The following is a 27,946-nucleotide window of genomic DNA, read 5'->3' as shown; positions in this document are numbered from 1 at the left end:
ACTATGAGTTGTTCAACTGTGTTAAGAGTGACTCTTTTGTGGTGGATAAAGTTGACCCCACTGAAAATGTGACAGTTAGAGCAGATGAAGTTTACAACACTATAATGAAGCTAGAAAACAAAGCTTGTGGCCTGGATAACATTTCAGCTGAACACTTAAAACATGCCAGTCTGAAGCTTGCTCCTATACTTGCTCTATGTATTACTGGGTTCCTTAATCATGGTGTCTTACCAGATTCAATGTTATCTGTGCTGCTAGTTCCAGTTATCAAGGACAAAGTAGGGAAAATAAATAGTATTGATAATTATAGACCGATTGCTCTAGCTAGTATTCTCTCCAAAGTCCTGGAGAAAATCCTGCTGGACAGATTGGACGGGTTTATTACCACAGCAGACAACCAGTTTGGTTTTAAAAGGAAACATGGTACCGATATGTGTATATATGCTTTGAAAGACATCTTAGCAAATTATAGAAGTCATAATTCCACCATGTTTTTGTGTTTTATAGATGCTTCTCGAGCATTTGACAGATTGAATCACTTCAAATTATTTGATAAGTTGTGCCAAAGAGGGGTACCCATGTACATTATAAGGATACTTGCCTTTTGGTATGCTCATCAGACTATGCAGGTGAAGTGGGGTAATACTGTGTCTGAACATTTCTATGTAAATAATGGGGTGAAGCAAGGGGGGATTTTATCTCCTCTACTGTTTAATTTATACATGGACGATTTATCAAGGAATCTGAACCTGTGTAAAACTGGTTGTGTCATAGGGGACGCTGTTGTCAACCACCTTATGTATGCGGATGATTTAATTATCTTTTCTCCGTACAGTGCAGGCTTACAACAGCTTCTGAGGGTGTGTTCGCAGTATGGCATTGAATTCAATATTAAGTATAATGCCAAAAAAAGTAGCATCATGATTGTACGAAGTAAAGAGGATAGAAGGGCTGTATTCCCTAATTTTATTCTCAGTAGCAACATACTATCTGTGTGCAGGGAGATTAAGTACCTTGGTCACTATATCTCTGATGATCTTACAGATGACAAGGACATCAATAGACAAAGATCCAAATTATATGCTCAGGCAAATATACTAATGAGGAAATTTCACAAATGTTCTGTACATGTCAAGGTATCACTTTTTAAAGCTTTCTGTACACCTTTGTAGACGGCTCACCTATGGAGTAATTACAAGGTTAGCAGCATGCAAAAACTCAAAGTAGCATATAATGATGCTCTACGGTTGCTGGTGAGGGTACCAAGATGGCACAGTGCCAGTCAGCTGTTTGTTAACTTGGGGGTACCTACCTGTCAAGCCCTACTAAGAAACTTAATGTACAAATTCATATGTCGTCTTGAAGAGTCTGACAATCATGTTATCAAGATTTTAATTAATCCTATCATGAGCTCCACTAGGTTCTCGTCCATGATATGGAAACATTGGCGAAACAGCCTCTACAGACTGTGAGAAGCTGTAGAAGGACTGTCTTATTGTTTTATATGTTTTATGTTTTGTTTTGTTTTATATCGTTGCTTTTATCTGTGTTTTAGCAATGAGCAACTGTCTTATGTATTGTTTTATGGACTCTGAGTCTGAAATAAAGATTGAATTGAATAACTGGATCCAGGTTTGTAGGGTTTGAATCATTTGAAGCACAAATGTACACATGACAGCAACAATGTTATATACATAAAATAAGATATATGGAGGAATTATAATGACTATAGGGGAGAACGGGGTAAGATGAACCACTTTTTACTTATGTTGACCTCTAGGCAAGGAAAAATGAGATGGAAGTAAAATCTAAACATCTACTAAAACTTCAAGATGTTTTCTATCAATTGAAATCATGAGTGTGCATCTATGACAAATGGTTGTAAAAATATGGGTTCTAAAAAAAAAGTGGTAATGTGGTTCAACTTGCCCCAGGTAAGGGGTAAGTTGATCCTAGTCAAGCGGTAAATTTACCCATATGATATTTAGCATTTTGAAGTTTTGAACTTGAACAAATAATGTATTCACGTATCAACAATAATTTAATAACACATTTCCCTTTTGCAAATAGTCTTATTTATTGTCTTAATGGTATTTAAACAATATAAAACCAATTAAATAATGTTTGTTATTCAGAACCTTTTAATATTTGCAAGTGTTAATACAATATTGAAAACTTACTCTTAAATGAGTGTATTCCTCCAAATGAAAGGTCATACAGCATCATTTGAGAAGCAAAGACATAATAAAAAAATATGAATGGTGATTAACATTAGGTCAATTTACCCCAAGGCATTTGGTTCATCTTGCCCCATGGCCACCATTTTGACCTAACCTGGCTAAATTAATGCTTCAGGCTTTTCTTTAGCTAAATGATTCACATGGTTTTATACATTGGAATATCACCAACATGCATGATATATACTGTAAGTTTCAACCTGGGTACATTTGCTTTAAAATAAAAAACATTATACCAGAAAAGTAAAAAAATAACTTTGACCAGCAAAAAACACTTTTTTTGTGTAGAAATATGCTCATCACTTTGCCCATGTGTCTCTCAACTTCACAGCCAGGTGGAAATGATGGGTGTGTCCTGATTTTAAGGTCACATGACAACTCATGTGTATAGTTTTAAAGATACAGGGGGTGGTTCAACTTACCCAGAGGTTCATCTTACCCCGTTCTCCCCTACTGTAGTTGTACTGCAGCAACAATACGTTGTGATGTCATCAGTTGTACATGTGTGTACTAGAATGTGTACTTTGATCCACAGCACATGAATGATTGACACTTTCCTCTTGATTGACAGGAATCACTTGTCAGTGCATGTTGACACTGGAGGAGTGAAGTTTACAGTCTGGACTCATTTCTTCAACACTTTAATAAGGTAAACACTCTGAGTGACACAAAGCTTACTAATCTGTCAACATATCATTACTAATGTCATTAAATGAAGTTACACAAGTGTTTTTATAGGTAAACACATCAGATTATAGTAAATGATGGATGTACAGTTTACTGTACTGTACAGTCATCCAGTTATGAACTGTTCTCTCTGCTAGTGTGTCAAACTGTACCGGAGCATCAGACTCACCATCACTTTATGTCTCCTCAACATTAGACTAATGAAATAAAATAATATAATCTATAACAGCTCTCAATCCAGTGACTGACTGAGGAATGTTAATATTGCCAATTTGTACAGCTATAGTTTTTCTGGACCAAAAACATGGAAGGTCAAAATGTCCACTTATAGATCAGAATGGATGGATTCCTATAAAACCTACTGAACATATTCCTGTTCTCTGGATGATGAATACTAACCATCACCTTGTCTCTGATGCCACCTTCAGACCAAAGTGTCAACTTCACACACAAGATATCTAATAATCTAATCTGCCTGGAATGAGTGTTTAAAGTATTTTCTTGTCATTACTGATTCATGCTTTCTTTACAATTATTGTTATTTCTTGGTGACTCTATTAATGTAGAGTGTTGTGTTTTTACTATATTGTTACCTCAGCTGCCCAACATTGTTTAAATAAAGGTAATGATAATACTGTAGGTGGTTTACATTAATATCATGTTAATTTACGGTGTTTCCAGTTGGCTACAATGTTTTCCAAATGGAGGAAACGACAGCAGAGTGTGATTCAGACCAGCAGCTCATCAGCAGGTAAAACATTATGATAGAATTATGAAGCAAGTGATTAATTGTATGTCAAATAGGACTATTTTCATAGAAGCATTTTTGATTCAATGATGGAGATGTGTGTGTGTGTGTGTGTGTGTGTGTGTGTGTGTGTGTGTGTGTGTGTGTGTGTGTGTGTGTGTGTGTGTGTGTGTGTGTGTGTGTGTGTGTGTGTGTGTGTGTGTGTGTGTAACATTCATGCGCGCGCGCGCATGAATGTTACTCTTCCAGTTGAGTGCCAATCCATTGTAAAACATCCAATCAGAGCTCTAGTAGCACCAGGGTTGCTACATTGGACACAGGTCAGGTCCATAAAGGTCCTACACACTAAACGTTGTTATCCAGAGCAGAGCAGACTACTACAGACTATAAGAGGAATGGTGTCAGGAGATCAGTCTGTTAAAAGTTGTGAAAAAGTTGCTGTTACAACTCTCTCCACACACATCAACAGTAGGCTACTAGTATGATGTTAAACATATGGCTTGACGTTCACTTTTCAACAACAAACACATGAACATGTGACACAATACACACATGCTTCAATCATTAGAGAAATCAGCAGGAGGCTTACAGGACATACTGTAGGCACAAGGTCAGTGGTGGAAAGTAACTGAGTACATTTACTCAAGTACTGTACTTAAGTACAAGTTTGAGGTATTTCTACTTTTCTGGAGTATTTCCAATTTACTTCTACTCCACTACATCTCAGAGGCAAACATTGTACTTTTACTCCACTACAATTATTTGAAAACTTTAGTTACTAGTTACTTTGTAGATTTGAATTATTATTACAAAACCTGCATTAACCACTTCAACCCTATATACATTTCGGCCATTGGAAAATAGCAGATCTACAAGCGTCACGGTGCGACACATTTTGAGCTTGTAGATCTGTTATTTTCAAAAGATTTTTATACATTTGAAAACTTGAAATGGGACATTCTGCATAATGAGTACTTTCATCTTTTGGTACTTTAAGTACATTTTGATGCCAATACTTTGTACTTTTACTCAAGTAAATGTTGAATTTCTGACTTTTACTTGTAACAGAGTATTTCTATGTTGCAGTATTGATACTTTTACTTAAGTAAAAAATGTGAGTACTTTTCCCACCACTGCACAAGGTTCTATCTGAACTAAACTCCATTCACACTATTTGGGTCAGATTTAATGTTAAAAGGATAAACAGTGTGTGTCTGCAGCGTGGTACAACAGCCATCATGTGATTCTGCTTCCAATGAGCAATATATTCCCAATAGTGATAATGATCCAATAGGCTGCTCACCACATTGTCCCTCTGTGAAGTAATACCACTTTATGATCATCATTTTCAACTGATATCATATTCAATATATCCTACCTACCGACCCTAACGGTTCAACAGGGTCCCACAGCCCCTGTTGAAGATCCCTGATATAGGCCTTTTCGACTAGAGCCCCCACCCCCCCTGTGTGTGTGTGTGTGTGTGTGTGTGTGTGTGTGTGTGTGTGTGTGTGTGTGTGTGTGTGTGTGTGTGTGTGTGTGTGTGTGTGTGTGTGTGTGTGTGTGTGTGTGTGTGTGCGTGTGCGTGCGTTGCAATAATAATAGTATTATTTGACTGTTTCCATCCAGGGAAGAACGGTGAACCCTCCGACCTGAGAATTGTTCTGATCGGGGGAAGACATGGAGGTGAACCCAGTGGAAAGAGTTCAGTAGGAAACATCATCCTGGGCAGAGATGCTTTTAAAGCAAACAGAATAACATCTCAGAGTGTCATGAGACAAGAGGAAGTGTCAGGCAGACAGGTCACTGTGGTAGACACTCCAGGATGGAGGTCTACTCATCCCCTAGATCTGACCCCAAAACTGACTCAGTTAGAAATCCAACAGAGTGTGAATCTGTGTCCTCTAGGACCCCATGCCTTTGTCCTAGTGATCAGATTGGACGTCCCATATGTAGGAACAGGGATGTCAGCAGAGGAGCATGTGAGATTTCTCCTCAGTGACAGAGTGTGGAAACACACTATTATAGTGTTCACTGTAGCTGATAAAAACATGAGAACTGATCTCATTAGAGCTGACCCTGACTTAAGATATCTCACTGAGAAATGTGAAGGTCGCTTCCATGTTCTTAACATTAGTGACAGAGGAGATAGAAGTCAGGTCACAGAGCTGCTAGAGAAGATAGATCAGATGGTGACTAGTAATGGTTGTCACTATGAGACAGAAGAACACGTCTCAGAGGAACTGAAGGAGAAGGAGAGAACCATCAGAAGAAGAGCAGAACAAAGGAGGACAGACGCTCAGAAACAAACAACTAGACTTCCAAAACACATTGGTATGTTTGTTTACTTTGTTTAAGTGACAATTAGCACATTTTGTAACCTGTATTGCATTTTTCTGATGTGAGGAGATTGTATTGACAAAGAAACAAATTGTGTTCTGTTTTAATTTTATTTGCTGGTGAAATGTTATTGTTTAAGCCAGTGGTTCTCAACCAGTGGTCCAGTGGGGGGGGGGGGGGGGGGTTACCAGGGGGGTCCCCAGCAAAATTCACAATCATTTTAACCAACTTAGCTTTGGTTATTCAAAAATAGCAGATATACAAGCTCATAGCGCGGCACCGAGTGCCGCGCTAAGAGCTTGTAGATCTGCTATTTTTGAAAAATCGTGAAAATGTGTGCATGTCTTTGAATACGTAATTTTTTTTTAAGCGAACATTTCTAACTCAAATCTTTGCCTCTGGGGGTCCCTGGCACAAAACATTTTCAGATGGGGGTCCGCGGCCAAGTGTATATCAAAGGGTTTTTGCCGCGCAGCGAGCTTTTACATCTGCTATTTTTCAACATTTTTGAAAAATCTTGAACGTGTTTGACACATTCTTTAACACAAATCTTCTCTCCTGGGGGTGCCTGGCACAAAAAAAATCAGATGGGGTCCGCAGCCAAATACATATCATTAGGGGTTCTTGACATGAAAAGGTTTGAGAACTGCTGGTTTAGAAGGCATTTGTAGAATCAGCCTCAGGTCTTAATGAGTTAAACATGCTAACCCGGGTGTCCCTATTAACACATTCCCTGCCAGAGGTTTTTTTTTTACTTCCCCCACTGCCAGCATTACATTCAATGTTAAAAAAATCATTTTTTAAGTAGTCACAAAATATTTTCCGTGATCACCGTCCTCACGGTGGTCCCCTCATTACACACACACAGGAGTCTCCTAGAATCGTGGAAAAAAATAATCCGATTGCAGTAATCCGTTCCATAATTTCAGCCAATTGAAAATAGCATGTTTCACCCAAAATAACATGGTAAAAAAAGTACACAGCAGCCGAGATACAGGATTTTAAAGTAATAAGTAAACCAAGGAGTGAATGGAGCTAGAAATCTTTGGATCACGATATCTCTGGTTCTGTGTGGATAAATTGAAAAGTATATAACCGTTTTTAAAAAAAAACGGTTATACTCGTGGTTGGGCAGATAACGGGGTATTTTTCCAACAACGAGTATAACCGTTGTTGGTAGGTAATGTGTTAAAAAGGATTATAATCGCCAAAATAGTGAAAATAGCTGATCTATAAGCTATAGATCTGCTATTTTCTCTATTTGTCTTATGATGATGAAGTATATAGGGCTTAACCAAATGAAGCCTAGCATCCCTATTCTGGGGAAATAGCTGATCTACAAGCTCACAACTTGTCGCGTTGCACTGTGTTGTGAGGTTGTAGATCTGTTATTTTGTGCTAATATATTTAGTATAGAGTGAAAACAGGAGGAGGCCTAGTACAGTCCCCTGGGGGACTCCACTCAACTAAGTATAGTGTTGAAGTGGTTGAGGAACAAAGATACAATGTTTTAAACATATCGTTGCTGTATGTCCAAAACACTTCATTCTTTATTATTATTTGTTAAACATTTAAATATAGTGAAAATAGCAGATCTACAACACGGTGCAACGCGACACGTTGTGAGCTTGTAGATCAGCTATTTCCACAGAATAGGGCTGCTAGGTTTTATATGTTGAAGCATCATATGCCAAATAGTGAAAATTGTAGATCTACAAGCTCACGACGCGTCGCAATGCGACATGTTGTGAGCTTGTATAGATCTACTATTTTCACTTTTATGGGGAACTTTTTTTTATAAGGACACCAGGGTTCGCATTTTTAAACAATAACATTTCACCTATGAATAAAATTGTAGATCTGCTATTTTCACTACTTTTGTGCGACACTCTTGTATGGTGAAGTAGGGCGTTAATTTACAGCAACAATATATTTTGTTATATACCAAATAGCAAAAACAGCAGATTTACAAGCTCACGTTGAGAAGCATTATCAGCTTGTTGATCGGCTATTTTCGCTATTTAAAACAAACCATGACAATGTTGTTAAACAAAGTGAAAGTAAACATTGTTTTCTCTGACAGGACTGACTGACCTCAGGATTGTGTTGTTGGGAGAGCAGTTCTCTGGGAAGAGTTCAACAGGAAACACCATTCTGACAGGAAGTGGTTTTAAAGCTGGTCAGAGGTCAGTGCAGTGTGAGGTGAGACAGGGTAAAGTAGCAGGGAGACAGGTGACAGTGGTGGACTCACCAGGCTGGTACTACAACAGTCCACTACAGGACACCTCAGAGATGGACAAACTGGAGATCCAGAACAGTGTGTGTCTCTGTCCTCCTGGACCACATGCTGCTCTTCTGACGGTTCCTCTTGATAAAGCATTCATCAAAGCACAGAGAGTAGCAGTAGAGGAACACATGACACTTCTGTCACAGAGTCTCTGGAGTCACTCTATGGTACTGTTCACCCATGGAGACCGTCTGGGAGACAGAAGCATTGAGCAGCACATTGAGGCTGAAGGAGAAGACCTCCGCTGTCTTCTTGACAAATGTGGGAACAGATACCATGTCTTCAACAATATGGAGACAGATGACACTCAGGTCAAACAGCTGTTGCAGAAGATAGATGAGATGATGTCAGGAAACAGAGGTGGACACTGTGAAGCTGATGGAGATGTTTGTGAGAAGATGTCAGAGAGGAAGAGGAACATAGAGGAACATGTCCAGACACTGACCAGGAAACTGACCACTATGAAAGCTAGCTCTAAAGGTGATTGATCTGTCTGTCTGTCTGTCTGTCTGTCTGTCTGTCTGTCTGTCTGTCTGTCTGTCTGTCTGTCTGTCTCTTTCCAATCTGGCTGGTAAATTATTATTAACAATAATATGAATAATACATCACTTGTGGTGGTTGTGGTGATGATGATGATGATGATGATGATGAAGGACATGATTTCTATAGCCCTGTAATATTGTTGTTGTCGGGTAGAAACCTTGTATCTCCATGTTTCACATTTCTATGTTTTTCTTTTGTAAATGAATGCCCTATACTTCATCATACACTAGTTTCACACAAAAGTAGTGCAAATATCCGATCTACCAGCTCACAATGCGTCTCAATACGACGCATTGTGAGCTTGTAGATCGGCTATTTTCACTATTTTAAAATGTTTTAACAATAAAAAGTACAGTAAAGTTATTTTAGTTCTTTTAAAAGTACAGTAAAGTGCAAAAAGGGCAATAAATAAAAAACTAAAATTCAAACTTAATGTAGATTAGAGGAACTGAGAGAAGAAACATCATAACTGAACACCAGTAAAGCAGCTGCTCATTATTATTCATGTAAACCTTTTGTCAATTATATAGATTTTCAGTTTGTATTCTCAATGTTCATTAATTAATGTTATTAATAATTCATATAACTCAATCTCTGAATCCAATCCTAAATATTTACATCAGTGTTAAGCAGCACAACATGTCTCATCACAACGCATTGTGAGCTTGTAGATCAGCTATTTTTGAACAAAGTAACTAGTAACTAAAGCTGTAAAATAATTGTAATGTAGTAAAAGTACAATATTTACCTCTGAGATGTAGTGGAGTAGAAGTATGAAGTATCAAAAATGGAAATACTCAGTTAAAGTAAAAGTAATTCAAAATTGTACTTACTGTAAGTACAGCACTTGAGTAAATATACTTAGTTACTTTACACCAGTGGTTCTCAAAGAGGGGTCCGGGTCCTTGAGGGTTTCCAGGGGGTCCCATTGCGAAATGTTCCAGATTTTATATGTTGGTTAGTCAAAGATAGCAGATATACAAGCTCACAGCGCGCCACTTCCTGCTGTGAGCTTGTACATCTGCTATTTTTTAACATTTTTGAAAAGATTTGAATAATTTAGCATTTTTTTAACACAAATATCCTCTTCTGGGGGTCCCTGGCACAAAACATTCTCAGAATATATATACACTTAGCATCAAAACGTTTGAGAACCACTGTTTTAAACCACTGATTGTGTGTGTGTGTGTGTGTGTGTGTGTGTGTGTGTGTGTGTGTGTGTGTGTGTGTGTGTGTGTGTGTGTGTGTGTGTGTGTGTGTGTGTGTGTGTGTGTGTGTGTGTGTGTGTGTGTGTGTGTGTGTGTGTGTGTGTGTGTGTGTGTGTGTCAGGAGAACATCAGGGTCTATCAGATGTTAGATTGATGCTGGTTGGTGGAGAGCAGAGGGACAGGAACAGAGCTGGAAATCGCATTCTGCAGCACATTGTGTTTACAGAAACTTCATTCAAGGTGAGTAATATGATATGAATGTTATAATGAAAGAAGTAAACAGTGAAGGGATCAAATCTAAATGTTTTCTGATGTTAATGTGAAAGTATCTGCTGTCATGAATGTTTAACCACTTCCACCCTGGTGTCTTAACCCTTTAAGACCGGGAAAGCATCATCTACAGTACGTTACAACTACAACATCTACTGTATTACTTACTGTGTTACTTTAGATTTCTTTGGCCATTAAAAATTAGTAGATCTGCAAGCTCGTAGCACGGCACTCGGTGCCGCGCTACGAGCTTGTAGATCTTGTAGAGCTTGTAGAGCTTGTAGAGTTAATGTATGTTTGTTATTAATCACCTAAACTTGCAAAGTAACTAGTGATTAATACAGTCAAATAATTGTAGTGGAGTAAGAAGTGCAATATTTGTCCTGAGATGTAGTGGAGTAGAAATAAAAAAGTATTGAAAAACTATACATTTCTATAGTTTCTAGTGCTCTTGTGGCACTGATAGACAAAGTGAAGGAGAATAATACATTCAGTGAATTAATCTCTGACAAAGATGAGAGGGAAGTCTTCATTGAGGACAGAATAGAATGAAGGTTTTGCATTTTATGACTAACATACATTAAACCTCATATTCCAGGAGTTTAAAACCCAGACTAAACTGACACAATGTGTCAGACAACAGAGTCTAGTTGATGGCAGAAATGTAAGTGTGGTGATCTGTCCAGACTGGTCGACTACACCTCCATCACAGAAGATCAAAGACGTCCTTCTACACGGTGTGACTCTGTGTCCTCCTGGACCCCACGCTGTCCTGGTGACTGTTGATGTCAGGTCCAGTTTCTCTGGAGCTGACAGGAGATCAGTGGAGAAACACATGGAGCTGCTGGGGGACAGAGTCTGGAGAAACACTCTGGTTCTATTCATGAGGGGATACTGGCTGGGAGGGAGACGTGTTGAGGAGTACATAGAGTCTGAAGGAGAACCTCTGAGGTGGATCCTGGAGAGATGTGCCTACAGGTATCATGTTCTACATGGTCTCAAGTGGGACATTTCAGAAGTGAAAGAGCTGATGGAGAAAACAGAAGACATGGTGACGAGTAACAGAGGACACTTTGAACCTTCAGTCTCCAGAGAAGACAGCTCTGTCAGAGACAAAGGACACTTCAAGGTGGGACATGAGACAAGACACATGACACTGTTAGAAAGACTGAAAAGAAAGATACATTTACTGCTGAAGAGAATGATAATGATAATTTATTAATCCCCGTGGGGAAATTCAGATGTTGTAGCAGCAACAGCTGTAAGTGTAAAACAAAAGATAGGTACAGGTAAGAGTAGAGAGATAGTATAAAAACAATGTAAAATAAATTGACTTAGAATAGAACAGACAAGAAGAAAAATGAGAGGAGAGGAGAGAGGAAGTTGTACTTTGTAGTGACACAGACACTCGACCTATTGACCTGTGTGAGGGTTTGTCTCACTCATCTATCTCAGATATACAGTAGGACAAATGCATTATCTACTCAGAACTTTCTAAGGAAGTTATTATGCTCAAATAATATTGACATTTATTCATCAGGTCAAGCTTCATAGGGAATCTGTTCATTAAGAATTGACAGTCCTTTGGGACAAAAGTTACACCTTTGATAACCAAAGAGACTGACTTTACACACTCTTCTTCTTTCCAATAACATTTATAATAACAGACAACATGTAAAGTAAATTCAGATTTGCAACACATCTGGTTCAGGGCAGCCTACTGATCATTCCCTCTAAATGTATTTATTGTCGATTTTGTCGTGAATTAGCGTCCATAATCCAGACATAATGCTTATTGATTTTACAAATGATAGTTGATAAGTAATAATAACATTTATGGTGTGATTGTAAAATGTTAATGTCTTCTTTGTTCTACATACAGAGTGATGTGTCCAGTGTAACAGCATCACTAGCAAGCCTCCCTGGTGGATTCAGTAATGAAGGTGTAATGCAGGTTGCAGGTTAGTTTCCTGTTTCTAATATTATTCACACTATTATTACAGCATTTATTTTAACATACTTACTGTACTGGAGGAATAGAGTTTAACTTTTAAATGAAAACAGTGTTACTTAAAGGATGACTTCACCCATTTTAACCTATCTTCATATCCTCTCCAATACTCATCGTAATAGAGCACCGAAGGTTGACGTCACTGCCACTAGAGGGCGCTGTTTCACAGGTTTGTGGCTTTATTTTTGGTGTTGAAATCTCCATTTGGGAATGTTAGATCACGTCATATAAGAACTGTGTTCCAAACATAAACACACCACCCTGGTGTTTCTGTCAGGGGGGTGGCTCTGCATCGTTTATGATATTCATTCATATTTGATACAGCCTGTTTCTGGCGAAAATGGAATTAATTCTACCTTAAAAGTCTTAAGAACTACTACTTCCGGGTCTGATATCACTGTCCCTACAGCAGCCACATTCATGGGAAATGTAGTCTTTGGGTTGTTTGACTAGTTTCTAGTGTTTATATTGTGTTACTCTTTGGGTAAATGTGTACATTTACACCTTCAGTCGATGATATCCATATGAGTAAAAGTTTATTTTTGGAACACAGTTCTTATATGAAGCGATCTAAGATTCCCCAATGAGGATTTCAACTCAAAGAGTAAAGCCACGAACCTGCGGAAAAGCGCCCTCTACTGGCAGTGACGTCAGGACTTTGGTGCTGTATAAGTTACTATTTGTGTCTACTCTGGGACTGTGTCTGTGGACAGTTCAGAAACCTGCCTACCAGTGACATCATCGATGGGGAATCAAAGCCAATAGAAACTACAGGCTTTCTATTGCTGGAAAGTTAGCATGCTATAATGGAATCCATTGTTCTTGCATTAATATATTTTAAAAATGTTGTTTGAAAAAAGAAAACTGCCTAAAGATGATGTCACTGGTAGGCTGGTTTCTGAACAGTCCACATCCCTCCTCTGAGACACAAAGTGAGTAGAAACAAAGTGCCACCATTATAATGAGCATTACTGAGGACCAATTATATGAAGAGAGGTTGAAAATGGGTGAAGTCATCCTTTAAGTTATCAAATAAGACAAATGTATTGAAGTGATCAGATGTTCTGATTCTTCTCTGATGATGTAATATAGAGAATCAATTCATTGAATATTGTGTCTTGCTGCTTGTTTTCTTCACATCATGAACATGAAAGTAATTTCTGTTACAGTATCAACTGATTGTTGTTTTCTCTCAGGTGCATCAGGTGTGAAAGAACCTCAGATTAGCCAGACAACAGGTAAGTTCTTCACTCTCTGACCTTTATGTTTGACCATGGAATCAATCTAAGAACTAGATAGTCCCCCCAGGAAAACACGATTCCGAGATTGCAGAAATTACCTCAGATTTAAAGGCCGTCCGTGGATTTCAAAGCCGAGTAGAATCTTTGTAAAACACTGTGGTATGGAGAAGTATTCTCTCTGTCTCAGGGCAGAGCTGGCAGCTGAACTCCCCCTCCTCTCTCTCACACACACAGGCACACAGAGAGAGAGAGAGAGAGAGAGAGAGAGAGAGAGCACAGGAGAACTACAGCTCTGGCAAACTTCGGAGTAGGTTAACGATGGCTGGTTGACCCCGATTTGACCACTAGGCAATCAACAGCACTAATTAATGGCAGCTGTAACACTAACACAATGTAACTGTAACAGCTGTAACACAATAGGGACGAGCTGTAATAGCTTAAGCCCCGCCCCCTCTGTCCCACATTTTATCTTATATCACTTCACATTCATCACCACAGAATTCGAGAAGTCTTCACGTTATTTCCTTTCTTTGATGTAAACACAGTGTGAATACATAATGTGGTGACGCATCCAATCGCAATATCCATGGGCGGAGCGGAACATGGCAGAAATTCAGAGCTAAAGGCAACCCTCTCACGTGAACTAAGAAGCGACGTGATTGGTTAAAAACCTTAACCAAAAACACACACGGAATATAAGCGACGTGATTGGTTAAAAACGTTAACATGGATAGCGCAGACAAAAGGAGGATTGATTAGTCTCGCCCCAGACCTCCTGGTTCCTATAGGGGCGAGACAACAAACAGTACCTGTATTACTCATTGTAAACAACAAGAGCTATTGCCTCTTATGTCTTGCACCCCCCCCCACCCCCCCTGCCAAATTGGTGGGACGATTTCACAGAGGGGTTGCCAAATCATTTGGAGGGGTCGGCAGTCACAGAACAAAAACGACAACGTCTCGATGTAAGGTTACATCTTTGTCAGGTCATCAAGATGTAACCTTATTGAAATCGTCGTTTTTCTTCTGTGCTTTCCACCCTGTAACCTAAATAAAAAAACCTCAAATCATCTGAGTTGCTGCAGTGCCAATTCTTTTCAGCTTGAGGCACGTGGAATATCCCTTTGAACCCCATGGGACATTAGCTGACCCTGGCAACAAGAAGAAATCTTAACTAGACACCATAAGGGTCCTAAAAACAGGTTACAAAAAAATGCCACTCAGGTGCTGGGGACCCTCTCCCCTGCCCTACTAACACTGTTGTACGGTATATTCATTTGAACTAAAACCAAGCTATTCTTTTTCCTCCAGGTGCCGGACTGAGTCAGCCAAACGTGTCGCTGATGCCATCAGAGACGTTTCAGGTTGGTTGTGTGTGTGTGTGTGTGTGTGTGTGTGTGTGTGTGTGTTTCTGTTACCCGGTGTCTAGGTTAATAATCAAATAAATAAGAATTATCACACAAGCCAGTTGGAGTGCTTATGTGCTGGCAGACCCCGGATACACACCATGTCATGGCCATTTCAATAATAATAGTTAGAAGTTAGATTAAATTCAAAGTTACTTTTATGGGACAAAATGGAGTGAGTTTGTCTTGCCTGCAGGGGCGTAGCACCAAATTCTTTTTTTTTTTTGGGGGGGGGGGCCCTAGTAACTCAGTCCCACTTACACCCCCCCTGCGACGGCCCTGCTTGCCTGCTGTGTGCAGCCAGCGTTAGTCTCAGGCGTGCATGCACACACGTACACACAGCTTGTTTGCTGGCTCTCTTCCTCCGAAATATGTTGCATACCAAATTACGAATTAGGTATAGGTAATGGTATAATTGTGCTGCATATAACATACAAAAATAAGGTTTTCACAGCTGTTAGAGAAGGGCATGTAGCAACTCGTAATGTAATAATGGTTCATAATGTAATAAACTAAATGTAATAAAAGCTCAATAAGGTTCTTTATGTAATACATTATTACATTATGCAAAAATCTGTTATGTTACAGATCACTCATGATTTTAATACATTATGAGCCGATTATTACATTATGAGCTTATATTACATTTAGTTTATTAAATTATGAGCCGTTATTACATTATGAGCCGTTATTACATTATGAGCCGTTATTACATTATGGGCCGTTATTACATAATGAGCCGTTATTACATTGTGATTTTGCTACAGGGCACTTCAAAGTAGCTTACACTCAGTTAAAGGGGTAGTTCAGCCAAACAATTACTTATTTTCTATCAATTACACACCCCATGAAGGCTTTAACTCATGGAGATTATTTATTTTTGGTCGCATTCCAAGACAATAATTTGATGACCGGCGGAGTCTCAGGTAGGTGACTCAATTGAGTCTCATTGAGGAAAGTTACTGATTGTTTGTTTTGTGACTCCTTTCTGCATTTCAGACCTTTTCACCCAGCGTGAACACAGAACATAAAACCTATGAATACAGGTCAGTCATCCTAAACAGCTTCATTGGTAGCTTCCTCTATAAATGTATAAGTTGTGTCTTCAAACCCATCAGCTGATCACTCACCATCACAGCTGTTTCCACAAACATGTTGTTTCTATTCAACCAACCACTGGCATTGTAAATGAACTGGATGCAACATGTGGCAACATGACACCTAATGAAGTCAATAGATGATATCAATAAATGATTGTTTTGTGTCACAGCTCCAAGTTACCCGAGGCAGGGCTGTCCCATTGCAATGAGACAGGGTTGATGTTTGAAACGACAGGGGAAGCAGAAGTCCTCTACCAGGCTGATGAATGGGATGAAGAACAGCTCCAGTCAACAGAGACTCCTGCAGGGCCTCTGTATGACATCCAGTGTCCTCAGGGGTCTGTCAGCCAGCTACATCTGCCACACTGTGAGGTCACATCTGGTGAGGCGCTGCTTTTAGCATTGTCCAATGTGAAAATAAGACACAAGACTTTCAAATGCCCTCTGTGTCACGTTAAACTCGGTAGGCACACAGAACATATTGTGTTGTGTCTGATTTTCACGCATATTAAATAATCTGCAAAATGTAAACATATTTTCACAGTTGATGACCTTTCTGTGGCCCACATCTCTGATGACGGGAAGGTGACCTTCTTAAAACCACTGATAGTGACCAAGACTCACGTGGTTGTAGATGTAACCCATCTGTCGTTTTGGGGCAAGTTTGGGCTTGTGTTGAAGAGCATTTCCAAACTATTTAAACCTAGACTGACCTATTGTCAAGTTCTGCTGTTCCTTCGACCACCAAGCGACAAACTTGAGATGAAAGTATTTCTGCTGCCAGGCAACGTGTCTATTGAAGAGGTAAAGTATGTTTTGTTAAGTAACTAGCATCTCAAGAGGCTTTGAATCTATTTAAAGGTAGTTCACCCAAAAAAAGACTTATTTCTTATCAATTACACACCCAATGAGTTCATGGAGATTCTTTTGTTTTTGTCGCATTCCTAAGCCAATCATTTGATGACCGGCGGAGGAGACTCTTTAACACATTCCCTGCTATTGACATAGAAGATCTATGTCATTAGAAAAAAATACGCTAGAGGGCGCTCTTCCCCAACCTATGAATGATCCCTTGACTGCGTGAGAATCATAGAAGCAGAAATGACGTCGTCCCAAAAATAGTCACTCCATCCACTCCCATGTAATGAGATGTAGAAAAACACATCTAGCTCGGATTTCTTATTTTTTTATGAAAACAAGCCATATTCAACTGTCGATTACAACAGAATGGACGATAGACGAGACAATTCCCCTCCCCCAGACAGCCTTTGTTTACATCCGTGTTCACATCGTAGCTTCCATGGCTCTCTGTGGATCACGCTGGCGGTGGCGGATGAATTCATTAATTAATACCTGTCAGAGAATGTGTTAAGTCAGACTCTGCCGATAAAACATGAAATAGATTCACATTTAGAAAAGACAACCAGAGGATAGTCTGTAGTTGACAAAAATGAAAGACCAAAGTTTATAATGTAGTAGGAGGACAAAATGACCCTATTGATGGCAACAAAGCCTGCACATACTGTACAGTAGCCTGTAAAATCTGCCCATGTACCAGACATTATGAGTGAATCAGCTGGTCAAGTTGTCTTGGTGTTCTTGTAGGTGAGGTCAAAGTTCAACAACAAAGAAGATAAATACATCGACTATCCGGCAAACTGTCGTCTCGCCCCAAAGACAGTCTACTGTCTTCACTGTCCTCCACATGGCGTTCAACCTGAGGTAACACACACTAATATGATCAAAACAGGTTGTACAGCAGTTACAAAACTATTTACTCATCTTTCTTCTTTTATTTTTATTTTCTTCTCAATCTCAACCAATACATATTTTGCTATGATTCTCTGCTTTCTTATGAAATGAAAAAAACAACTAAATGTTAAATATTTTAAAGACTTAAGGTCATTACACATCAGAAGTGACATGAAACAATACGTTTCAGTGTTCAGTGTAATTTACTCATAACACAAACAGCTGTTTAAATTAATGCAAATGAATCACACAAAAATAAATGCTCACAATGTGTAGGGACCTTTAGCCTTTGCCAGATTGTGCCACATATAAAATTACAAATTGAGTTTAGCTTTTACGCTTTTATTTCATTCAAAACACACTTTTTAGTACAAGTCCTACCAATGTCGTAATCGGAACACATTTGTGGTCACTTGATGAAGATGTGTCAGTCAGATTTATCACATTGCATTCCGTCTAGGCATGTAACGATATATCGTAAATCGATTTAAATCGATTCAAACGGGTGACAATTTAAATCGATTTAATAAAAAAATCGCAATGTTTTGGCCTATAACCTTTGAACCGCTGGTTGTAGAATTCCTTGGATGATAACGCAACTCCCCATATGGGCCCATGCTCATTTCTGTCTGACTAGATTTCCAAAACACACAGATTTTGTCCAAATTTCACAAACATTGCCACACATGATCTCTGGACTCATGTGATAAAGACGCATCATACAGGTCTTTGATAGTCCATACCGTTTTGGCCGTAATTGGTTTCCAAATTTAGTGGGTCTATTTTACAAAAAGCTGTAAAAATCATGAACGAAACGTGCAAACAACCCAACATTTTAATCACATGTTGAGGGTTGTGTAGTCAACGCTGCACCAAAAGCAATTCCCCTTTGACTCATAGGGGCGCCACTAATGTGAAAAATGTAACCATTTGCTGCAGAAGCAAGATTTATTTTCAACCAATCCCAACCAAATGAGTTACATCATTCTCAGGAGACATGTGATAATGTAATTGGCTTGCAAAATTAGTTGGAGGGGCCTATAAAAGAAAAGAAAAAACCTATCACGAACAGGCAATCAAAACCAAATTTACTGGCCTCCCAGCAGGATTTGCATCGGGGCAACCACAATTCTCAAAATTGCAACTATTGTTATTATTCTTAATAATCTTCTTTTTTTGGCTAATTCCCATGTGGGTCGCCATTGGAGATCATCTGTTTCCATCTGGTTCAATTTAATTATAATAATAATAAAGGTAATAATAATAATAATATTAATAATAAGGGTAATAATAATAATAATAATAATAAATACTTCAACTACTACTGTACAACTTCTACCACTGCTGCTAGCACACTACAGTAATACATCAATGCAATAGTAAAACAGTGTCATGTGCCTTCAGGCTTCGGAGCTATGTAACTACGGACCAAATTACCATCCAACATTTGAGGTGATGATGGATCTCAATACAACAGTCGTCTCATTGGAGATATGGGACCCTAAGGACCCTGAGAAGAAGCAAGTGTGGACACACTCACTTAACCTGAGTAATAAAGGTACAGTTGTTTATTTTCTCCGCCAGGCCGAAAGGCATGGCGAGAGAGTATGTTTTTCACCCTGTCTGTCTGTTCGTCAGTGTGTCCATCCGTGTGTCCTGTCTGTCCGTGCCCAGCTAATCTCCGGCACCGTTGGCCCGGTCGCTGCGAAACTGTCCACACACACTCCCTGGATGCCAATGCAGAACCTCTGCCCCAAATTTTTCACATGGCTTCCATCTCGATGGTCATAGAGAGGTTAATATGTGACCATTTTTGACAGACAGTGAGTCCTCCTAATCCAGGCTCTTAGACATATTTTCATTCAAATCAGTCTAAAAGCACCACATTTGGCCAGGGCGCCCGAGCCATAGCGGCCAATCCAATATGGCCACCTGAAAACGGTTTTGGCTGTAACTTTTGACCCAGATGAGCTACAAATGCAAATGTGGTGTCTATGTCATGTTGTTTGACCATTATAAACATGTTGGAATGCTTATATATATGATTGGTTGTGTCTGGATCGCAATTTGCATATATTTTCCCAAGCTAAAATTAGTTCACATTGCTGCCATGAGTAATTATTATAGTTGTATTTGTATTATTGTATGTTTTTGAGCATTAGAAACACATTGGAATGTTCATATTTATAGTTAAATCTATCTAGAGCACTCTAATTTGCTTATTACCAATATGGCCACTATCCACCACTCACCCATATTGAGACAATTGTGATTGATTGACAATGTAATCACAAACAAAGACGAGGTTACTAGTTTGGGCTGCTCGATAAAAAACTAAGTTAAATTAATGGATTTCTGGGCAGGATATCCTAATTCATCAAGGGTAGTACACTGAGGACCCTAGCTAGAACCATCATTCTGACTATGTTTGCACTTGGTTCACTAGGGATGTTAACCACTTTTCTACGTTTCTTCTTTCTTCTTTTTTTTTTGTGCGGTTGAGAGGAGAGAACAAAGCAGGCTCTACTTTATGCACCACAACTGCAGCCATCGTGTTAATTTGCATCAAAGCCCTAATGACCGTCCTGTTTTCAGTAAAAATGAGTGTGTGTGTGTGTTTACTAACACAGAACACTTATTTAATCCGTAGGCTACAGCAGCCAATAACTACGTTTGACGAATTAGGAAGAATGATGTCAAATTCAGCTCTCCTTCTCGATGCCAAATAATAATAGTAACAACACAACAAATTCAACAATATGTAGCTACAGTATATGGCCTGGATATAAAAATGTATAACATCTTACGGAGTGAGGTGTCTGTTTCACCTCCTGTGTTGCCGTGTTGGCAAAAAGACTGGTAGCTTGAAAAAGCAGACCCTGTCTTGAGGGAAGCCATAGTTCAATGGTAAGAGAGGCTCCCTGGAAAACAGAAGGTCCCAGGTTCAATTCCCAGCCCGGGCTACGTGTCAAGGTGTCCATGAAGCAAGATACTTAAAACCTTAACTGCTCCCTTCTGAGCACTCATTACAACCATCTGAGGGTTTGGGGTGGAATCTTCAGGATAAGCGATTCGTCCCTCTTAATGCATGTCTAATGAATGCTGCTGGAGGCAGTCTCTTGAAGCTCATTCTTTGTAACTGCTGCACTATGTGTAAGACAATCCGCCGCTATTGTAGAATCATAAGAATAATACTAATTGTAAACTTTATTTATGAAGCACTTTTCAAAACAAAGTTACAAAGTGCTTTCCAATGGCATAAAATACAGGTAAAACAACACCAGTTAATAAAACAAAAAGAGGTAAAAAAAATAATACATAAATGAAGCCAAGAGCCTAAAAGAATGCCTCTGTATAATGGTTAGTTTTCAGCTGTGACTTAAAAGAAGACACAGAGCTAGCTAGTCTTAGAGCCTCTGGCAAGGTATTCCAGAGCCTAGGTGCCCGGGCCAAGAAAGGCCGATCGTTTCAATGTGTTGGAGCTCTTTACCCGATTGTAGAGTCTTCTTTCACTTTCGCCCTGTCGTTTGGTGCCCCCTGACGTTGGTGCTCAGTGCTGCATTCTCACTGTACTGTAGCTACTACTTTGATGAGTAAAATAATGTTGTATAAATAGAGGACATTTATTCAGAATAAAATTTAAATATATTATTAATCATGTATGTAAATACTGCGGTAACAGCTTTCACTTCATGTCATCCACAGGACTAATTGAACCAACGAAAATAAGGAACACCAGGCTTTCTCATCCAGATATAATACCATTCTCTTCACAGTACGGTATGTTGTTGTTGCTTACCATTTATTACAGTATGTTATCCTTTGCATAAAGACAAACAGGAGGAGAGGGCAGGGGGCAGGATTAAGGGACTATGACGTCAAAGTCAAGGGGCCAATCCCAGCACTTTTTTAAGCCTAATTATTCAGAAAACCCCAGACCACAGAACATCTAGCCTGGTAAACCCCCCCTCTGGAAAACTCATTTCCATTTGTTATCAGGAGTGAGTCTGGCACAGGGATGAGCTGCAGGTGGGGCTCACGGGGGCGGCGCCCCCTTAGCTCTGGAGCTGCACACACGCGCGCCCCACATAACGCACGCTCGCTCCACAGGCACGCGCCGTCAGCGACGAGCCGTCCTCAACACTAAAACAATAACCTCTACTTGGCTGCTTTGCATGACATTAGGCTACTCTAGAAAAGCCATGGACTTGAATTAAATGTTACATTCCTCTCACAATGAGAGACAAAAGTTACTGGTTAAACGGGTATCAGCCTTGATGTTCATCAAGTTACATGGGCCACCTATGACTGGGACCCCGCAGATTATGTGATAAAGAGTTGTCTGATTATTTTAAGTAGCCTACTTATGTGTGGGTGAGTCTATGTCAAGGGATTTTATATAAAACTCAAAGGAAACAAATAATAATAATAAAAAAATAATATCAATGCAACTAAATAGTAAGAAATGTAATTATATTAAAGAAAACTGGTTTTCCATCTCATATGTTGAATACCCTATTTCATCTAGCACTGAGCTGAGCGGCTATGTGAACATGCGTGCACATGCATGTGCATGTGCACGTGCGTCATCATAAAATACAGCCCCCCTAGCTCAAAGATACACAGCTCATCACTGGCTGGCATGAACTCCTATTTGGCTATTTCACTGTGGGCGGGAGCTGGGCGGGTTGACTGACAACCCCTTCAGCAGTTCGTTCCACCACCACAGAGCAACGTGACGCAAGGGGACATTTGAAAGGGCCATGCGGAAAATATGTTGCTTTATTCGGATACACAGTGTGTCACTGCCCGCCCCTGCCGGTTCTCTGCTGCTGCTACACATCAAATAGAGTAGTACCGCCTGAATACCAGCACCCGCACATGAAATAGAGTAATAACGCCTGTATACCAGTGTCTACACATCAAATAGAGTAGTACAACCTGAATACCAGCACCCACACATCAAATGCTGTCCCTGTCTCTATCCCTAACAAATAAAATGATTAAACAATCAAATCAGCAATCAATATTTCGTTCACAAATCCCTCCCAACCCAAACAATTCCAAATATTCTTTGTAACCCCTTAAATCACAGATTCAAACGTAAACAATTACACAACTAGGTACATCAGTTTGTTTCGCAGACAGATGCTTTGAATAACAATAAACAGTCCATGCATTAGTGTCCTAACGGCCTCTTCTTTCCGTGCTCCCGAGAAAGTCTATTAGTTCCTTAGTTCCAAACGAAATGAAAACGATCTTCCGCAATAATGGTACAAAGAATAACTAAAGTTCGGGGTACCCCTTAAATTTACCGGAACAGAAAACATGGACTTCGCTGGGCTCGACAGCTCTTAACTTTCGGCTGCAGTGTAATCTTTAGTTTAAACTTAACACTAAAATCGTAATACTGGCGCCTAGGAGATCTCCTCTCTCTTCACCTGTCATTTCTGGTACACAGGTTTGTTTGTTCCCCCTCCCCCCTGTACCACACCCCTATTAGTAAGTCAGGTGGCATCAATGAATCAATCACGCACAGTAATCAGACCTATTACCTCTTTCGTGAACTGGAAATGTTCCAACATGTTACATATATGCATCAAATACAACAACATGCATAGGTCAAGCAGGATAAAATAATGTACCTTTGTCACAAGCTGATTTATCCTTCTTCGTGTGATGGTGTCCCGTGGCAAACACAGCTAATCTACAAGCACACAACACATTGCATCATTGACGCATTGTGGACTTGTAGATCGGCTCGCGTTCGTGCGGGACACCGTTCAATTATTTTTGATATTGAAAATGGAATATTCGTTGGCAGCCTTAGAGGCCACACAGTTTCACCAGGCACTGCACTTTTCCGGTTATTATTATTATTATTATTATTATTATTATTATTATTATTATTATTATACCATTATTAATTAAATAAATCCTCCATCTTGTCTTCAAGGTGTTTCCAAAGATCAACCAAGTCTGCCAGTGATAAAGATCCCAGAAGACAAAGCAGCAGAGAAGCTGAAGTCTGTGAGAACAGAGTTCATTCAAAGAGTCTCAGAGGCCACCTTGTATTCTCTACTGGACGAACTTCTGCAGAATGATGTGATCAATGATGGAGAAAGGGAGTCAGTCACAGGAGAAAACCTCAGGTCAGACAAAGCACGGCTACTCATCGACACGGTGAAGACCAAGGGAGACAAGGCGTGTTCAAAAATGATTGACACGATTCATCAACTGGACCCTTACCTGCTCAGTGAACTGCTGGAGTTAACCTCAGGTGATAATCTCTCTCTCTCTCTCTCTCTCTCTCTCTCTCTCTCTCTCTCTCTCTCTCTCGTGGGGAGCCGTTCCGACCACATTGTTCAAGTGAAGCAGTTTGTTTATTCATATTTATTGAAATGAGAGTGCATTATGTAATATTAATCAATATTGACTTATATAGAGCCGACCCGTATTAAAAACAGGCATTGAAATCGGGCATTAAAATTGTACTATTCATCGGCCTTTAGACATACGTCCATGGATATTGATATCCATGGATTCATACAATTCAAATCTGGCCGAAGAACCTATTTCCCTTCATAGTAGTGAAGTATGGAGTCCATAATAACAAAGACTTTGCAAGATTGGACAAATTGCAAACTGAGACTGCATGTGTAGCAAAGTGTCTCAGAGCCGCTGTCTGAATACCAAAAGCCTAATACAAGAGGCAATTCGTTTTTTAATAGAAAACTGTAGAATGAACTGCTATAAAAGCTTTTGGTCAGACATGTGTATAGCTAATTTTATTTATTATCACTAGACTATCAACACTGCTGACAAGCTTGTCTGATCGGGGAAGGGATTCCTCTTGATTCCTCTTGATAACTTGTTTAAAGTATTATCCTTAGATCGGGTCATTCATTTTTTGCTTTCAACAAGACTTTTTAGAATTTAGATTATTGAAATACAAGCACACGATTTCTTTGTGCCTTCAGTGAGTTTTGGATCCAAGCTTAGTTGCTTAGAAAGGGTAGTTTAGATCCTACAACCCGTGGGTTGCTGTGGGTTTTATTGGTTGATTGTCAAAGAGATATCACAACCAATCGATGGACTCGCTCTGGCCAGGTCCGCTGCACGAAGACTTTGTTGCAGTGATGACAAGTTATTGTGTCAATATAATATGAAAATAAACTGAATTAAATCCAAAACCAATATCCTATTTTTAGAAGTGAGGGAGCGTCACTCCCTTGCCCTCCCCCCTCCACTACACCCCCTGGGAGAGACCGAGCCTATTTCACCCAAGCAATACCCCAACCTTTTCCTTTGTATTGTGTTTCAGAGCTGAGATGTGTCAGAGGTGCTCCTGAGGTGGAATGGAGCTTGTAGGCGTGCAGCAGGAAACATTATCCTGGGCAAGGAGGTGTTTGGTGCTGTCACCAGCTCCTCAGAGGAGTAGGAGGAAAGTGGGGGAGGTCTGCGGGAGACATCTGGTCCTGGTGGACGCTCCTGACTTCTGTGGAAGCAGAGCCTTCTGTAGAAGAGGTGAGAGGGATGATGTAGAAGATGCAGGAGGTTTTTGGAGACCACTGCTGGCGCCACAATATTGTCATCTTCATCCATGAGGACAGTGAGAGAGAGCAGATTGGTCAGGGTTTTTTCAAAGCAGGGAGTCAGGAACATCAGCAGCTTGTAGAGAAATGTGGGAACAGACGTCACCTCCTCAACATTAAGGACAGCAGCCATGATGGTCAGGTTTCACAGCTGCTAGAGAAGATAGAGAGAATGGTGGCAGGAAACACAGAGATGTTCTACAGCACTAAGAAGTACCAGGATAGAGAGGTCCAGAGAAACCCAGCTCTTAGAGAAGAGTTACAGAGATGCACAATGTTGGAGGAGGAGAATAACAGAGAGTTGACATTGATTGATTGATGTACTTTATTTAGTAAGACATGAGAACAGTACATGGCAATACATAACAGTACATGGAAGTACAAATTCGCAATACAAGGTCTACTAAACTGGATAGCTCAGTTAAGCACGTAGCTTGTTTAAGATGAGATCCCCATGCACACAAATCATGTTGACATATAAGAGACAGACAGATATACACACTACTATACAGAATGTCATACAATCAGTTTACAGGTTACTGGTATGAAGTATGAAAGGTGAAAAATATGTACAAAAAAGAAAGAGAGGGGGGGGGGGGGGGTAGGTTAGGTTAGGACATGGGGTAGGTTAGGACTTGGACAGGGGCCATTTTTTAATTGCAGCCTCCTGAAGGTGTATCTTTAGGGAATTTTTGAAAGTAAGTAGGGTTTTACACTCCTTTACTCCTTTTGGTAGGGCATTCCACATTTTAGATGAATAGCATGAGAAAGAGTTCATTCCCTTTGTTGTGCCAAATCTGGGTTGAACATGGTTTGTGGAGCTGCCTCTGGTGTTATGATCATGGACTTGATTAACATTTTGGAAGTATTTTGACAAATACAGGGGGATCCCAATGTTGTGGTGTATCTTAAAGACCAGGCCCATAGCAAGTTGCTATACTCTGTCCTCAACCCTAAGCCACCCAAGCCTAGCAAAATGGGCATGGGTTAGATGGGTTTTGAAATTGAGGCCAAGAAGTAGCCTTACAAGTTTGTTTTGGGATGTTTGGAGCCTTGTTTTTAGGGCCTTGGAGGTGTTGTGATACCATGAAGTGCATGCATAATCATAATGACCTTGTATGAGGGCCCCTACAAGAATCTTCAGAGTATTCTTACTGACTTTACGAACAAGCCTCCACATCCTCCGTGTTATTTTGTGGACCTTAGAAGAGCATGAGAGAGGAGAAAGGAGGGGAGGGTCATGGTGGACGCTGCTAATTTCAGCGATACCTCTACTGGTCTATCTGGTATGGACCCTCCTACTCTACTTGATAACCTGAGTATCTGTAAAACATTTCTTATAAGCTTATGTATGTACTGTAGTACTACTGTATGTAACCAATGGGCACGCTTTTTATAGTGGTGTTAATCATCATCAGGGTAACTATCAATAGAAAAGCTCAACTGCTGTGTATTTTCATTTACTAAATCTCCAATGAAACACCAGGAATTGTGTCCATATTTAGATTAAACAATCTTTCTTTAAATGTCCATTATAAAGAGCTTCTGGAGTTTTTGTTAATTCATCTGATGATGATGATGATTTATTTGTTTTATAAAAAAAATAAAAACTTCTAAAATATACTATTTTTAACGATCATTTTTTGTATCTTTAAAAAATGGTCTTATTTCTGAGGAATTACAGGAAGAGGTCAGTAAAGACTAAAGAGTATCTGGTCATGTGACCATCTTACTGAAGTTCTTTAAAATAATGTTTTAATTATTGAATAAATAATGAATAAATGGTTTTAAAGAACTTCAGTAGAATGGTCACATGACCAGATACTCTTCACTGACCTCATACACACTGGTCTGAGATCAGTGTTGTTTATAACTGCTGTTATTCTTACTGTTCTGTAGGACTTTATAACTATTATCTGATGATCTTGTAAATCGGCTATTTTCAGCAAAGAGATTTGGTGTAGAGCAGGCCAAGGAAGACAAAAAGAGGGTACCAAGTACAAAAACAAAAGAGAGAACCAAGTACAGTGCAACTCAGGTCAGTTTTACTAAAGGGCATAGCATTGGTGGCCATTTTGTGGTTCCACAGATAGAAAGCCCATACATATTTGTGTTTGTTTGAACCAGTGGTTCTCGATGTGGGGTTCAGGGACCTCCAGGGGTCCTTGAGGGGGTTCCAGGGGGTCCACAGCTAAATGATTGATATTGTCTAAACTGAGAGTGTACAAATGGACCCTTACAGGTCTGTAACTCTGAGAGTGTAACAAATGGAACCAAATGCATCATGGGTCCATTTGGTTTCATCAGAGTTAAAGGGACATTACACTTTAAAACACTTCTGGGGTCATTTTAACATCTACTCACTCTGTGTTTCACCCCTGATAGTTTTTAAGTTGCTTGATTCAGTATTTAGATATTTTATATTCATTTTATCAGACACGCCCCCTTCCTATATAAACCCATTGTATGTACCCATTGGACGTGTGTTTTCAATGAATCTATCATGGTTAAAATGGAGTTT

General features: G+C 39.7%; 1 protein-coding gene across 2 annotated transcripts in view; it reads left to right on the top strand.

Moving 5' to 3' along the window:
* Positions 1-25,988, top strand: part of LOC311060796 (uncharacterized protein) — a 128,843-nt gene extending 102,855 nt beyond the window's left edge. The window contains exons 3-19 of one of the 2 annotated variants that reach the window (XM_084079122.1): positions 2,809-2,886; positions 3,606-3,675; positions 5,302-6,006; positions 8,096-8,779; positions 10,172-10,290; positions 10,919-11,449; positions 12,203-12,281; positions 13,501-13,569; positions 14,884-14,936; positions 15,978-16,024; positions 16,249-16,460; positions 16,623-16,882; positions 17,684-17,800; positions 19,235-19,388; positions 21,536-21,610; positions 23,787-24,110; positions 25,155-25,988. In XM_084079122.1, coding sequence (XP_083935248.1) covers positions 3,615-3,675; positions 5,302-6,006; positions 8,096-8,779; positions 10,172-10,290; positions 10,919-11,449; positions 12,203-12,281; positions 13,501-13,569; positions 14,884-14,936; positions 15,978-16,024; positions 16,249-16,460; positions 16,623-16,882; positions 17,684-17,800; positions 19,235-19,388; positions 21,536-21,610; positions 23,787-24,110; positions 25,155-25,201 — 3,537 coding nt within the window. In that variant the 5' untranslated portion in view covers positions 2,809-2,886; positions 3,606-3,614 and the 3' untranslated portion in view covers positions 25,202-25,988. The remainder of the gene's footprint in view (positions 1-2,808; positions 2,887-3,605; positions 3,676-5,301; positions 6,007-8,095; positions 8,780-10,171; positions 10,291-10,918; positions 11,450-12,202; positions 12,282-13,500; positions 13,570-14,883; positions 14,937-15,977; positions 16,025-16,248; positions 16,461-16,622; positions 16,883-17,683; positions 17,801-19,234; positions 19,389-21,535; positions 21,611-23,786; positions 24,111-25,154) is intronic. The other variant, XM_084079121.1, reaches the window with a different exon arrangement.
* Positions 25,989-27,946: the final 1,958 nt, after the last annotated feature.

This window comes from Gymnoscopelus microlampas (genome assembly GCF_963454915.1).
Source record: "Gymnoscopelus microlampas genome assembly, chromosome: 14".
NCBI classification, from domain to species: domain Eukaryota; kingdom Metazoa; phylum Chordata; class Actinopteri; order Myctophiformes; family Myctophidae; genus Gymnoscopelus; species Gymnoscopelus microlampas.
Note: the sequence above shows the minus strand (reverse complement) of the source record. Positions and strands in the feature narration are given on the sequence as shown.